General features: G+C 41.2%; 1 protein-coding gene across 14 annotated transcripts in view; it reads right to left on the reverse strand.

Moving 5' to 3' along the window:
* Positions 1 to 16404, reverse strand: part of Dock3 (dedicator of cyto-kinesis 3) — a 355025-nt gene that overhangs the window by 87219 nt on the left and 251402 nt on the right. For all 14 annotated transcript variants that reach the window (XM_087562345.1, XM_087562340.1, XM_087562344.1 and 11 more), the window contains 1 exon segment: positions 7141 to 7222. In XM_087562345.1, the coding sequence (XP_087418471.1) occupies positions 7141 to 7222 (82 nt within the window).

Here is a 16404-nt window from a genome sequence, read left to right on the forward strand (position 1 = left end):
CTCTTGTATTCTGTTGGTGAAGCTTGTATCTACAGCTCCTTGTCTCTTCTTTTGGTTTTCTATATCCAGGGTTGTTTCCATGTGTTCTTTCTTGATTGCTTCTATTTCCATTTTTAATTCCTTCAACTGTTTGATTGTGTTTTCCTGGAATTCTTTCAGGGATTTTTGCGATTCCTCTCTGTAGGCTTCTACTTGTTTATTAACGTTTTCCTGTGTTTCCCTAAGTGTGTTCATGTCTTTCTTGAAGTCCTCCAGCATCATGATCAAATATGATTTTGAAACTAGATCTTGCTTTTCTGGTGTGTTTGGATATTCCATGTTTGTTTTGGTGGGGGAATTGGGCTCCGATGATGGCATGTAGTCTTGGTTTCTGTTGCTTGGGTTCCTGCGCTTGCCTCTCGCCATCAGATTATCTCTAGTGTTACTTTGTTCTGCTATTTCTGACAGTGGCTAGACTGTCCTATAAGCCTGTGTGTCAGGAGTGCTGTAGACCTGTTTTCCTCTCTTTCAGTCAGTTATGGGGACAGAGTGTTCTGCTTTCGGGCGTGTAGTTTTTCCTCTCTACAGGTCTTCAGTTGTTCCTGTGGGCCTGTGTCTTGAGTTCACCAGGCAGCTTTCTTGCAGCAGAAAATTTGGTCTTACCTGTGGTCCTGAGGCTCAAGTTCACTCGTGGGGTGCTGCCCAGGGGCTCTCTGCAGCGGCAGCAACCAGGAAGACCTGTGCCGCCCCTTCCGGGAGCTTCAGTGCACCAGGGATCCAGATGGTCTTTGGCTTTTTCCTCTGGCGGCCGAGATGTGTGTGCAGGGAGCAGTCTCTTCTGGTTTCCCAGGCTTGTCTGCCTCTCTGAAGGTTTAGCTCTCCCTCCCACAGGATTTGGGTGCAGAGAACTGTTTATCCGGTCTGTTTCTTTCAGGTTCCGGCAGTGTCTGAGGCAGGTGTCCTGCCGCTCCTGGGCCCTCCCCCACGGGAGCCCAGAGGACTTATACAGTTTCCTCTTGGGCCAGGGATGTGGGCAGGGGTGAGCAGTGTTGGTGGTCTCTTCCGCTCTGCAGCCTCAGGAGTGCCCACCTGACCAGGCGGTTGGGTCTCTCTCTCCGGGAGTAGTACTATTAAGAGTACCTTTTAAATGGCCTTTTTGGAATAGGTGTGGCCTTGTTGAAAAAAGCGTGTCACTAAGGGGGTGGACTTTGAGGTCTCCTAGTGCTCAAGTTCCACCCAGTGTGATCCAGACCCTCCTTCTGGCTGCCTGGAGAAGACAGTCTCCTCCTGGTTCCTTGAGATCAAGATGTACAACTTTCAACTCTTCCAGTTCCATGTCTGCCAAGGCATTGCCATGTTTTCCCCCACGGTGATCATGAACTGAACCTCTGAAACTGTAAGCCAGCTCCGATAAAATGAGAGTTGCCCTGGTCATTGTGTCTCTCTTTTTTTTTTTAACTTAGAGAATACTTTATTAGTTTTTGTAATCAAACCCACATAGATAAGACCTTACATATTTAATACAGTGTGTTACCCCTGTACAAATGGAAAAAACTTAAGTTCAACATTTCTAGACCAATATGGCTGTTAATTTCTGTACAGTGCCAACTCAACACAGTAAACGGGGATACTTTTTTCCAAAGTTGACAGCACAGCTAAAGTTTCAAAAAATTCAAATTATATATCTGTATATATATATTTATATTTATATAAAAAGACCAATAATAGCAGTGTGTTATGCATCAACAGCAGCAACAGCTTTTCCAGGTTCTGCAGTCATCTGAACAAAACTGTAGAGACATCCAGCACACTCCATTAAAAAAAAAAAGTAAAAAAACAAAACCCGAGAAAACAGCACAGTTCTGTTACTCTTGTGGTACCTGGCACCATTTTTATTTTTAAATTAGCTTCTCAATCATCATCTGGAAAGAAAACATTCTGAGCAACATCATTAAAAAGAGCTCTGATAAAGCACGGTCATTACTACGTATCATAAAGCAGGTACAAGCTATTTTACATCCACAGAGGTATGATACAGTACTGTCCTACATCTACAATACTAGAGGATACAATTTAAAAGGCATTATTTGAGACTTGATTCTACTTTTCCAGCAGAGGGCCCAAAGGATGGTGTGACACAGCTTTGTAAAGAAACATACTCTAGACAGGATTTCCTTTCACTAGTGGCACAGTTCTAAGGATTCATTCTCTCCATGAATGTCAGCTAAAACCGTTATTAAAAAAATGAAATATCCCTAAAACAAAACCGTATAACTACCGGATTCACATGAAGATGACCTAGTGGAGACAAGCTGGACCTCACCTTACCAACAAGCTATCAAATCTGTTATGTTTAAACAGTGAGACCTCCAAGGAAGGAGATGCCAAGTAGTGCTTCAAAGCTTCGGACCACAATCAAACACAGCATCCTTTTCAACAGAAGCAGAAGCTCATCTGAATATGATCAAGGATGCTGACATCAACATTCAATCATCTCCTCACTCATCCAGGAAGAGGGGGAGATCAGTGACTACTGTACTTTATTGTGTTCAACCAAATCACCATGTTACAAAAATAGCAAGCTGCCATAATAAAAAATAAGGCTCCTCTATCCAGCACCAGATAGCATCATTTTACTTTCAAGCCTAGAAATTGCACACTTGTATATAAACGAACCGAAGATGAGGATTGAGAGTTCATCTTGGTGGATTTTTCCTTTGATGAATATGAAGTGTCCTTCCTTATCTTTTTTGATGACTTTTAGTTGGAAATTGATTTTATTTGATATTAGAATGGCTACTCCAGCTTGCTTCTTCTGACCATTTGCTTGGAAAGTTGTTTTCCAGCCTTTCACTCTGAGGTAGTGTCTGTCTTTGTCTCTGAGGTGTGTTTCCTGTAGGCAGCAGAATGCAGGGTCCTCATTGCGTATCCTGTTTGTTAATCTATGTCTTTTTATTGGGGAGTTGAGGCCATTGATGTTGAGAGATATTAAGGAATAGTGATTATTGCTTCCTGTTATATTCATATTTGGATGTGAGGTTATGTTTGTGTGCTTTTCTTCTCTTTGTTTTGTTGCCAAGACGATTAGTTTCTTGCTTCTTCTAGGGTATAGCTTGCCTCCTTATGTTGGGCTTTACCCTTTATTATCCTTTGTAGTGCTGGATTTGTAGAAAGATATTGTGCAAATTTGGTTTTGTCATGGAATATCTTGGTTTCTCCATCAATGTTAATTGAGAGTTTTGCAGGATACAGTAACCTGGGCTGGCAGTTGTGTTCTCTTAGGGTCTGTATGACATCTGTCCAGGATCTTCTGGCCTTCATAGTTTCTGGCGAAAAGTCTGGTGTGATTCTGATAGGTCTCCCTTTATATGTTACTTGACCTTTTTCCCTTACTGCTTTTAATACTCTTTCTTTATTTTGTGCGTTTGGTGTTTTGACTATTATGTGACGGGAGGTGTTTCTTTTCTGGTCCAATCTATTTGGAGTTCTGTAGGCTTCTTGTATGTCTATGGGTATCTATTTTTTTAGGTTAGGGAAGTTTTCTTCTATGATTTTGTTGAAGATATTTACTGGTCCTTTGAGCTGGGAGTCTCCACTCTCTTCTATACCTATTATCCTTAGGTTTGATCTTCTCATTGAGTCCTGGATTTCCTGTATGTTTTGGACCAGTAGCTTTTTCTGCTTTACATTATCTTTGACAGTTGAGTCAATGATTTCTATGGAATCTTCTGCTCCTGAGATTCTCTCTTCCATCTCTTGTATTCTGTTGGTGAAGCTTGTATCTACAGCTCCTTGTCTTTTCTTTTGATTTTCTATGTCCAGGGTTGTTTCCATGTGTTCTTTCTTGATTGCTTCTATTTCCATTTTTAATTCCTTCAACTGTTTGATTGTGTTTTCCTGGAATTCTTTCAGGGATTTTTGTGTCTCCTCTCTATGGGTTTCTACTTGTTTATTTATGTTTTCCTGGAATTCTTTCAGGCATTTTTGCGATTCCTCTCTGTAGGCTTCTACTTGTTCTCTAAGGGAGTTCTCCACGTCTTTCTTGAAGTCCTCCAGCATCATGATCAAATACGATTTTGAAACTAGATCTTGCTTTTCTGGTGTGTTTGGATATTCCATGTTTATTATGGTGGGAGAATTGGGCTCCGATAGTACCATGTAGTCTTGGTTTCTGTTGCTTGGATTCCTGCGCTTGCCTCTCGCCATCAGATTATCTCTAGTGTTACTTTGTTCTGCTATTTCTGACCGTGGCTAGACTGTCCTATAAGCCTGTGTGTCAGGAGTGCTGTAGACCTGTTTTCCTGTTTTCTTTCAGCCAGTTATGGGGACAGAGTGTTCTGCTTTCGGGCGTGTAGTTTTTCCTCTCTACAGGTCTTCAGCTGTTTCTGTGGGCCTGTGTCTTGAGTTCACCAGGCAGGTTTCTCGCAGGGGAAAAGTTGGTCCCACCCATGGTTCCACGGCTCAAGTTTGCTCGTGGGGTACTGCCTAAGTCCTCTCCGCGGCGGCAGCAACCGGGAAGATCTGCGCCGCTCTTTCCGGGAGCCTCTGTGCACCAGGGTTCCAGATGACGTCCGGTGTTTTCCTCTGGCGTCTGGATGTTCGCAGAGTGCAGTCTCTTCTGGTTTCCCAGGCGTGTCCGCCTCTCTGAAGGTTTAGCTCTCCCTCCCACGGAATTTGGGTGCAGAGAACTGTTTATCTGGTCTGTTTCCTTCAGGTTCCGGCGGTGTCTCAGCCGCAGGGGTCCTGCCACTCCTGGGCCCTCCTCTATGGGAACCCAGAGGCCTTATACAGTTTCCTCTTGGGCCAGGGATGTGGGCAGGGGTGGGCAGTGTTGGTGGTCTCCTCTGCTCTGCCGCCTCAGGAGTGCCCACCTGACCAGGCGGTGAGGTCTCTCTCCCACGGGGTTTGGGAGCAGAGAGCTGCTGCGGGCCGGGATCCGCGGGTCTCATTGTGTCTCTTTATAGCAATGAAACCCTAACTAAGTATTATAAACCTAACCACCTATTCATGGCTAGAGAGTTCATGGATCTTAGAGGAGAACCAACTACTGTCACTTTCCTAAATCAGTATAATTTCTAACTGTAGTCTGAATATATCTTTTTACTTCTATAAATAAATGTAGGTCTCACCCCTCATAAAAGGGGCTATAGGGACTATTAAAAAAATCCTCAACTGATAAAGATACAAAGAACAACTGACTGTGGGGCGCCCAACCTGAACGGATACATTTACAATACAGTCCCTACACCGAAGACTCAGGGGATATCACAGAACAGGGACAGGAAGATTGTAAGACCCAGAGGACCAAGGTGTATGCTGTGACATAGTAGCTTGTATCCAAGACAGGGAAGATGCACCCATGGAATCTTAATAATATGGCTTTCTAAACAAGACCTGCATAATGATATCTTAATGTGGATAGGAAAATCTTCCAAAATTTCTATAGCACCATTAATAAATTAATGGATTCATACAAAATCTTTTGCATTTAGCTCAACTTTTAGCAGATAGGTAGGTTGTATATATGCTTTTAGCACCCAGAAGAGAAAGTAACTATTAGTGAACAATTATACAAAGGAGGACAAAAAAAATCTTATAGCTTCAGGTGTTTAAACCATGTTCAGAGTCAAGCTAAGCAAAAAGAGACCTGTGACTTCATTCCACCCATGTTCTCTGTTACATGGCACCATGTACTCAAGAAGAACAATACATGACATGTGATAGTAAAAGAAAACAAGAAAAAAAGAACAACTTTGATACCATTCTCCTTTTATGACTATGTAGAAAGAGTGGGAAACACAATTAAAAAGCAACTTTAAGGAAAGACAACCCAAGTACAAGGCAAGACAGGGACAGATACAGAAAGAAAGATACTAGCTTTAAGGGCATTTCTAGAAGACATGTAAGCTTCTTGAAAATATTTGAAAAAACAAAGGTTTAATTTCTCTTCTATAGATCTTTATTGTATATAGAGTAGACATGAGAAGGAATAAACAGAATGAAGTAGACTCAAAGTGAGGATCTTCTTATTACCTGGAGCTACCCAGAAGAGAAAACCAAGCTGCATTGTCAGGGACCCTCTTCAAGTCAAAATGCAAACATCATACTACAGAAGACTTCAGGTTCTCCTTCAGGCAAAGGTTTTAAAGATATCTTTCAACCATCTTCATATGATATGTCTATCCATTGTTCTCTTTTTACTTAACAGTACCACAAAACAATACATAGTAACCACCAATGAAGGAAATAGTATTCAATCTTAATTCAAATAAGTAGTATCAAGAGTTGGGTCACTGGGAGGGCAAACTGATACTACTGGTAGAAATGAGGCAGAAGAGAATAGCCAGGACCCATGTGCACTTCCTACTTCCAGGTAAAATGATCAGGGTTGATATTCAGTTGTGTGTAGATTGATGTCATTATGCATGTGAAGGCAGGTACAGGATAGAACAAAGCTTGTCATTGGACGAGAAGGAAAGATGGACGGGAACAAAGTTTTAGAAGCAAGAAAGAGGGGCTGGAGTGAGGAAAGAAGCTGGGAGAACATGGCAACAGATGTTAAGATTCTTCTTTGTGCATAGATACAGGTTGATATGACTGTTTTTAAGGGATGGGTGTGTATAGGATTTTGTGCTGTCTAGATTGGCAAATTATATCTTATCAATTGAATAAGAGGTTATTGTATGGTGTGTTCTTTCATGTAGTGATTTAATTGAGTCCACAGCAAGAGAGCTTCAAGATAGGTGGTCTCTGTACCTGGTGGCCTGGTGTGGTGGCAACCTGCCTTGGTAACTAGATGGGTAGAGAGATTGCTGCCAGGCTCAGAGAGTAGCTGTCAGCAGTGTGTGGTGGGACGTGGAGGTTAGTGGGTGAGACGCTTTGTTTACTGAGATGAAAATATCCCATAGCCGCCAAGTGGCCCTACATATGGTGCGGGGAATAGTAGGAGATAAAAGACCACCCCCTGCCTTTTTTTATCTGCAACAGTTGTGCTCTTTCGGAATACAACCATGGAGAGGAAAGAAGAGTACATGAATCAAGGCATTCACTCCTGAAAGTAGATCAGCACACTACAGTTGTCTTGAGCACGATACCAATGACAATACTCTCAAACAACTATAGGGAATGGTCCCCTTACATGTGGCAAGCTCAAGACATTACCCGCATGGCTTCTTGAATGTGGTCCTGTCGAATCAGTTCTGCTGAGCAGTCCATGTACCACTTCAAACAGCGGATGAGCTCCCTGGTAAGAGAATATTTACAGAAATTCCATTTTAATCAAAAGGTTATATAATTATAAACATGTATTTAGTCAAATAGAAAAAATCAACAAAAACTATCAAGTGGGAAAAAATACTCTGTTGATGAGCTAGAGTGATGGGTCCATCGCAGGTGTAGAATTCTCATATTATCTGAGAGAGATACATTCTCTTTCCATAAGGGGCTACAGAATTTTACCAGCAACCACAAACATAGATTCCCACTCTCATTTTCCCAAAACTTAGATTGTTTTACGTATTTTGATTCATCCTAAATTACAACATTTCCAGAACACACAAAACTAACTAGTAGACTGAATAAAAGTATATAATTTTAAATGTCACTCCATTCCACACCTCATTTCCAGAGGACCAAGTCACATGGGGAAAATGAGTTTACTGGGTCAGAAGTATTACAATTTTTTTTTATTACCTTGAGTATTTCTTATATACATTTCGAGTGTTATTCCCTTTCCGGTATCCGGGCAAACATCGCCCTCCCCCCTCCCCTCTCCCCTTTCTTATGGGTGTTACCCTCCCAACCCTCCCCCCATTGCCGCCCTCCACCCACCAGTCTAGTTCACTGGGGGTTCAGTCTTAGCAAGACCCAGGGCTTCCCCTTCCACTGGTGCTCTTACTAGGATATTCATTGCTACCTATGAGGTCAGAGTCCAGGGTCAGTCCATGTATAGTCTTTAGGTAGTAGCTTAGTACCTGGAAGCTCTGGTTGCTTGGCATTGTTGTACATATGGGGTCTCGAACCCCTTCAAGCTCTTCCAGTTCTTTCTCTGATTCCTTCAACGGGGGGTCCTATTCTTAGTTCAGTGGTTTGCTGCTGGCATTTGCCTCTGTATTTGCTGTATTCTGGCTGTGTCTCTCAGGAGAGATCTACATCCGGCTTCTGTCGGTCTGAACTTATTTGCTTCATCCATCTTGTCTAATTGGGTGGCTGTATATGTATGGGCCACATGTGTGGCAGGCTCTGAATGGGTGTTCCTTCAGTCTCTGTTTTAATCTTTGCCTCTCTCTTCTCTGCCAAGGGTATTCTTGTTCCCCTTTTAGAGAAGGAGTGAAGCATTCACATTTTGATCATCCGTCTTGAGTTTCATTTGTTCTAGGCATCTAGGGTAATTCAAGCATTTGGGCTAATAGCCACTTATCACTGAGTGCATACCATGTATGTCTTTCTGTGATTGGGTTAGCTCACTCAGGATGATATTTTCCAGTTCCAACCATTTGCCTACGAATTTCATAAAGTCGTTCTTTTTGATAGCTGAGTAATATTCCATTGTGTAGATGTACCACATTTTCTGTATCCATTCCTCTGTTGAAGGGCATCTGGGTTCTTTCCAGCTTCTGGGTATTATAAATAAGGCTGCAATGAACATAGTGGAGCACGTGTCTTTTTTATATATTGGGGCATCTTTTGGGTATATGCCCAAGAGAGGTATAGCTGGATCCTCAGGCAGTTCAATGTCCAATTTTCTGAGGATCCTCCAGACTGATTTCCAGAATGGTTGTACCAGTATGCAATCCCACCAACAATGGAGGAGTGTTCCTCTTTCTCCACATCCTCGCCAGCATCTGTTGTCCCCTGAGTTTTTGATCTTAGCCATTCTCACTGGTGTGAGGTGAAATCTCAGGGTTGTTTTGATTTGCATTTCCCTTATGACCAAAGATGTTGAACATTTCTTTAGGTGTTTCTCAGCCATTCGGCATTCCTCAGCTGTGAATTCTTTGTTTAGCTCTGAACCCCATTTTTAATAGGGTTATTTGTTTCCCCGCGGTCTATCTTCTTGAGTTCTTTGTATATTTTGGATATAAGGCCTTTATCTGTTGTAGGATTGGTAAAGATCTTTTCCCAATCTGTTGGTTGCCGTTTTGTCCTAACCACAGTGTCCTTTGCCTTACAGAAGCTTTGCAGTTTTATGAGATCCCATTTGCCGATTCTTGCTCTTAGAGCGTAAGCCATTGGTGTTTTGTTTAGGAAATTTTTTCCACTGCCCATGTGTTCTAGATGCTTCCCTAGTTTTTCTTCTATTAGTTTGAGTGTGTCTGGTTTGATGTGGAGGTCCTTGATCCACTTGGACTTAAGCTTTGTACAGGGTGATAAGCATGGATCGATCTGCATTCTTCTACATGTTGACCTCCAGTTGAACCAGCACCATTTGCTGAAAATGCTATCTTTTTTCCATTGGATGGTTTTGGCTCCTTTGTCAAAAATCAAGTGACCATAGGTGTGTGGGTTCATTTCTGGGTCTTCAATTCTATTCCATTGGTCTATCTGCCTGTCTCTGTACCAATACCATGCAGTTTTTATCACTATTGCTCTGTAGAAGTATTACAATTTTAAGAAGAGAAGAATCAGCACATTTGTGGGAAGGAACTGGAACAAATTACCCCTCACCCCTCAGAATAAGCTTTTTTCTTTGAATAGAATTCATTTAATAAATGAATTGTGTAAATTAAAAACATTTGGAAAGTTTAATATACATGTCTATATGGTTTATTACAGTAAATGTTCTAAGATTCCAATTCTTAAAATTTTTTATTAGATAAATTTCTTTATTTACATTTCTTTTTTTTTATTTTTATTTTTTCCATTTTTTCTTTGTTAACTTGAGTATTTCTTATTTACATTTCGAATGCTATTCCCTTTCCCGATTTCAGGGCCAACATCCCCCTAACCCCCCCTCCCCTTCTATATGGGTGCTCCCTTCCCCATCCTCCCCCCATTCCCGCCTTTTCCCCAAACAATCACGTTCACAGGGGGTTCAGTCTTGGCAGGACCAAGGGCTTCCGCTTCCACTGGTGATCTTACTAGGCTATTCATTGCTACCTACGAGGTTAGAGTCCAGGGTCAGTCCAAGTATATTCTTTGGGCAGTGGCTTAGTCCCTGGAAGCTCTGGTTGCTTGGCATTGTTGTTCAAATGGGGTCTCAATCCCCTTCAAGCTCTTCCAGTCCTTTCTCTGATTCCTTCAACAGGGGTCCTGTTCTCAGTTCAGTGGTTTGCTGCTGGCATTCGCCTACGTATGTGCTGTGTTCTGGCTGTGTCTCTCAGGAAAGATCTACATCCGGTTCCCGTCGGCCTGCACTTCTTTGCTTCATCCACTTGTCTAATTGGGTGGCTGTATATGTATGGGCCACATGTGTGGCAGGCTCTGAATGGGTGTTCCTTCTGCCTCTGTTTTAATCTTTGCCCTCCCTATTCCCTGCCAAGGGTATTCTTGTTCCCCTTTTAAAGAAGGAGTGAAGCATTCACATTTTGATCATCTGTCTTGAGTTTCATGTGTTCTGTGCATCTAGGGTAATTCAAGCATTTGGGCTAATAGCCACTTATCAGTGAGTGCATACCATGTGTGTTTTTCTGTGATTGGGTTACCTCACTCAGGAGGATATTTAACAGTTCCCTCCATTTGCCTATGAATTTATAAAGTCATTGTTTTTGATAGCTGAGTAATATTCCATTGTGTAGATGTACCACATTTTCTGTATCCATTCCTCTGTTGAAGGGCATCTGGGTTCTTTCCAGCTTCTGGCTATTATAAATAAGGCTGCGATGAACATAGTGGAGCACGTGTCTTTTTTATATGTTGGGGCATCTTTTGGGTATATGCCCAAGAGAGGTATAGCTGGATCCTCAGGCAGTTCAATGTCCAATTTTCTGAGGAACCTCCAGACTGATTTCCAGAATGGTTGTACCAGTCTGCAATCCCACCAACAATGGAGGAGTGTTCCTCTTTCTCCGCATCCTCGCCAGCATCTGCTGTCACCTGAGTTTTTGATCTTAGCCATTCTCACTGGTGTGAGGTGAAATCTCAGGGTTGTTTTGATTTGCATTTCCCTTATGACTAAAGATGTTGAACATTTCTTTAGGTGTTTCTCAGCCATTCGGCATTCCTCAGCTGTGAATTCTTTGTTTAGCTCTGAACCCCATTTTTTAATAGGGTAATTTGTCTCCCTGTAGTCTAACTTCGTGAGTTCTTTGTATATTTTGGATATAAACTCTCTATGTGTTGTTGGATTTGTAAAGATCTTTTCCCATTCTGTTGGTTGCCGTTTTGTCCTAACCACAGTGTCCTTTGCCTTACAGAAGCTTTGCAGTTTTATGAGATCCCATTTGTCGATTCTTGCTCTTAGAGCATAAGTCACTGGTGTTTTGTTCAGGAAATTTTCTCCAGTGCCCATGTGTTCGAGATGCTTATCCACTTTTTCTTCTATTATTTTGAGTGTATTTGGTTTGATGTGGAGATCCCTGATCCACTTGGACTTAAGCTTTGTACAGGGTGATAAGCATGGATCGATATGCATTCTTCTACATGTTGACTCCAGTTGAACCAGCACCATTTGCTGAGAATGCTATCTTTTTTCCATTGGATGGTTTTGGCTCATGGGCAAAAATCAAGTGACTATATGTGTGTGGGTTCATTTCTGGGTCTTCAATTCTATTCCATTGGTCTATCTGTCTGTCTCTGTACCAATACCATGCAGTTTTTAATCACTATTGCTCTGTAATACTGCTTGAGTTCAGGGATAGTGATTCTCCCTGCAAGCCTTTTTTGTTGAGGATAGTTTTAGCTATCCTGGATTTTTTGTTATTCCAGATGAATTTGCAAATTGTTCTGTCTAACTCTTTGAAGAATTGGATTAGTATTTTGATGGGGATTGCATTGAATCTGTAGATTGCTTTTGGTAAAATGGCCATTATTACTGTATTGATCCTGCCAATCCATGAGCATGGGAGATCTTTCCATCTTCTGAGGTCTTCTTGAATTTCTATCTTCAGAGGCTTGAAGTTCTTATTGTACAGATCTTTTACTTGCTTGGTTAAAGTCACACCGAGGTACTTTATATTATTTGGGACTATTATGAAGGGTGTCGTTTCCCTAATTTCTTTCTCGGCTTGTTTCTCTTTTGTGTAGAGGAAGGCTACTGATTTATTTGAGTTAATTTTATACCCAGCCACTTTGCTGAAGTTGTTTATCAGCTTTAGTAGTTCTCTGGTGGAACTTTTGGGATCACTTAAATAAACTATCATATCATCTGCAAATAGTGACATTTTGACTTCTTCTTTTCTAATCTGTACCCCCTTGATCTCCTTTTCTTGTCTGATTGCTCTGGCTAGAACTTCAAGAACTATATTGAATAAGTAGGGAGAGAGTGGGCAGCCTTGTCTAGTCCCTGATTTTAGTGGGATTGCTTCAAGTTTCTCTCCATTTAGTTTAATGTTAGCAACTGTTTGCTGTAAATGGCTTTTACTATGTTTAGGTATGGGCCTTGAATTCCTATTCTTTCCAGGACTTTTATCATGAAGGGGTGTTGAATTTTGTCAAATGCTTTCTCAGCATCTAATGAAATGATCATGTGGTTTTGTTCTTTCAGTTTGTTTATATAATGGATCACGTTGATGGTTTTCCGTATATTAAACCATCCCTGCATTCCTGAGATGAAGCCTACTTGATCATGGTGGATGATTGTTTTGATGTGCTCTTGGATTCGGTTTGCCAGAATTTTATTGACTATTTTTACGTCCATATTCATAAGGGAAGTAGGTCTGAAGTTCTCTTTCTTTGTTGGGTCTTTGTGTGGTTTAGGTATAAGAGTAATTGTGGCTTCATAGAAGTAATTCAGTAGTGCTCCATCTGCTTCAATTTTGTGGAATAGTTTGGAAAGTATTGGTATGAGGTTTTCTGTGAAGGTCTGATAGAATTCTGCACTAAACCCGTCTGGACCTGGGCTCTTTTTGGTTGGGAGATATTTAATGACTGCTTCTATTTCGTTAGGAGTTATGGGGTTGTTTAAATCGTTTATCTGTTCCTGATTTAACTTCGGTATCTGATATTTGTGTAGGAAATTGTCCATTTTCTGCACATTTTCAAGATTTGATGAATATAGACTTTTGTAGTATGATCTTATGATTTTTTTGAATTTCCTCTGATTCTGTAGTTATGTCTCCCTTTTCATTTCTGATTTTGTTAATTTGGACACACTCTCTGTGTCCTCTCGTTAGTCTGGCTAAGGGTTTATCTATCTTGTTGATTTTCACAAAAAACCAACTTTTCGTTCTGTTGATTCTTTCTATGGTCCTTTTTGTTTCTACTTGGTTGATTTCAGCTCTGAGTTTGATTACTTCCTCCCTTCTATTCCTCCTGGGTATATTTGCTTCTTTTTGTTCTAGAACTTTTAGGTGTGCTGTCAAGCTGCTGATATATGCTCTCTCCTGTTTCTTTCAGCAGGCACTCAGAGCTATAAGTTTTCCTCTTAGCACAGCTTTCATTGTGTCCCATAAGTTTGGGTATGTTGGACCTTCATTTTCATTAAATTCTAAGAAGTCTTTAATTTCTTTCTTTATTTCTTCCGTGACCAGTTTATCGTTGAGTAGAGCATTGTTCAACTTCCATGTATATGTGGGCGTTCTTCCCTTATTGTTATTGAAGACCACCTTTAGGCCATGGTGGTCTGATAGCACTCATGGTATTATTTCTATCTTTCTGTATCTGTTGAGGCCAGTTTTCTGACCAATTATATGGTCAATTTTGGAGAAAGTACCATGAGGTGCTGAGAAGAATGTATATCCTTTTGCTTTAGGATAGAATGTTCTATAAATATCAGTTAAGTCCATTTGGTTCATGACTTCTTTTAGTCTGTCTATGTCTCTGTTTAATTTCTGTTTCCATGACCTGTCCATTGATGAGAGTGGGGTGTTGAAATCTCCTACTATTAATGTGTGAGGTGCAATGTGTGTTTTGAGTTTTCGTAAGGTTTCTTTTATGTATGTAGGTTCCCTTGTACTTGGGGCAGAGATATTTAAGAATGAGAGTTCATCTTGGTGGATTTTTCCTTTGATGAATATGAAGTGTCCTTCCTTATCTTTTTAAATGACTTTTAGTTGAAAATTGATTTTATTCGATATTAGAATGGCTACTCCAGCTTGCATCTTCAGACCATTTGCTTGGAAAGTTGTTTTCCAGCCTTTCACTCTGAGGTAGTGTCTGTCTTTGTCTCTGAGGTGTGTTTCCTGTAGGCAGCAGAATGCACGGTGCTCATTGCGTATCCAGTTTGTTAATCTATGTCTTTTTATTGGGGAGTTGAGACCATTGATGTTGAGAGATATGAAGGAATAGTGATTTTTGCTTCCTGTTATATTCATATTTAGATGTGAGGTTATGTTTGTGTACTTTTCTTCTCTTTGTTTTGTTGCCAAGACGATTAGTTTCTTGCTTTTTCTAGGGTGTAGCTTGTCTCCTTATATTGGGCTTTACCATTTATTATCCTTTTTACTGCTGAATTTGTAGAAAGATATTGTGTAAATTTGGTTTTGTCATGGAATATCTTGGTTTCTCCATCTATGTTAATTGAGAGTTTTGCAGGATACAGTAACCTGGGCTGGCAGTTGTGTTCTCTTAGGGTCTGTATGACATCTGTCCAGGATCTTCTGGCTTTCATAATCTCTGGCGAGAAGTCTGGTGTGATTCTGATAGGTCTGACTTTATATGTTACTTGACTTTTTTCCCTTACTGCTTTTAATATTCTTTCTTTATTTTGTGCATTTGGTGTTTTGACTATTAAGTGATGGGAGGAGTTTCTTTTTTTTTAAATTTATTTAATACTTAATAATTCTTTGGTTTCCGGGCAAACATCCCCCTCCACCCTCCCCTTCCTTATGGGTGTTCCCATCCCAACTCTCCCCTCATTGCCGCCCTCCCCCCAACAGTCTAGTTCACTGGGGGTTCAGTCTTAGCAGGACCCAGGGCTTCCCCTTCCACTGGTGCTCTTACTAGGATATTCATTGCTACCTATGAGGTCAGAGTCCAGGGTCAGTCCATGCATAGTCTTTAGGTAGTGGCTTAGTCCCTGGAAGCTCTAGTTGCTTGGCATTTTTGTACATATGGGGTCTCGAGCCCCTTCAAGCTCTTCTACTTCTTTCTCTGATTCCTTCAACGGGGGTCCTATTCTCAGTTCAGTGGTTTGCTGCTGGCATTCGCCTCTGTATTTGCTGTATTCTGGCTGTGTCTCTCAGGAGAGATCTACATCCGGCTCCTGTCGGTCTGCACTTATTTGCTTCATCCATCTTGTCTAATTGGGTGGCTGTATATGTATGGGCCACATGTTGGGCAGGTTCTGAATGGGAGTTCCTTCAGTCTCTGCTTTAATCTTTGCCTCTCTCTTCCCTGCCAAGGGTATTCTTGTTCCCCTTTTAGAGAAGGAGTGAAGCATTCACATTTTGATCATCCGTCTTGAGTTTCATGTGTTCTAGGCATCTAGGGTGATTCAAGCATTTGGGCTAATAGCCACTTATCAGTGAGTGCATACCATGTATGTCTTTCTGTGTTTGGGTTAGCTCACTCAGGATGATATTTTCCAGTTCCAACCATTTGCCTACGAATTTCATAAAGTCGTTGTTTTTGATAGCTGAGTAATATTCCATTGTGTAGATGTACCACATTTTCTGTATCCATTCCTCTGTTGAAGGGCATCTCGGTTCTTTTCAGCTTCTGGCTAGTATAAATAAGGCTGTGATGAACATAGTGGAGCACGTGTCTTTTTTATATGTTGGGGCATCTTTTGGGTATATGCCCAAGAGAGGTATAGCTGGATCCTCAGGCAGTTCAATGTCCAATTTTCTGAGGAACCTCCAGACTGATTTCCAGAATGGTTGTACCAGTCTGCAATCCCACCAACAATGGAGGAGTGTTCCTCTTTCTCCGCATCCTCGCCAGCATCTGCTGTCACCTGAGTTTTTGATCTTAGCCATTCTCACTGGTGTGAGGTGAAATCTCAGGGTTGTTTTGATTTGCATTTCCCTTATGACTAAAGATGTTGAACATTTCTTTAGGTGTTTCTCAGCCATTCGGCATTCCTCAGCTGTGAATTCTTTGTTTAGCTCTGAACCCCATTTTTTAATAAGGTTATTTGTCTCCCTGCGGTCTAACTTCTTGAGTTCTTTGTATATTTTGGATATAAGGCCTCTATCTGTTGTAGGATTGGTAAAGATCTTTTCCCAATCGGTTGGTTGCCGTTTTGTCCTAACCACAGTGTCCTTTGCCTTACAGAAGCTTTGCAGTTTTATGAGATCCCATTTGTCGATTCTTGATCTTAGAGCGTAAGCCATTGGTGTTTTGTTTAGGAAATTTTTTCCAGTGCCAGTGTGTTCCAGATGCTTC

The sequence above is a fragment of the Rattus norvegicus genome, chromosome 8, assembly GCF_021556685.1.
Source record: "Rattus norvegicus strain SHRSP/BbbUtx chromosome 8, alternate assembly SHRSP_T2T, whole genome shotgun sequence".
NCBI classification, from domain to species: Eukaryota; Metazoa; Chordata; class Mammalia; order Rodentia; family Muridae; genus Rattus; species Rattus norvegicus.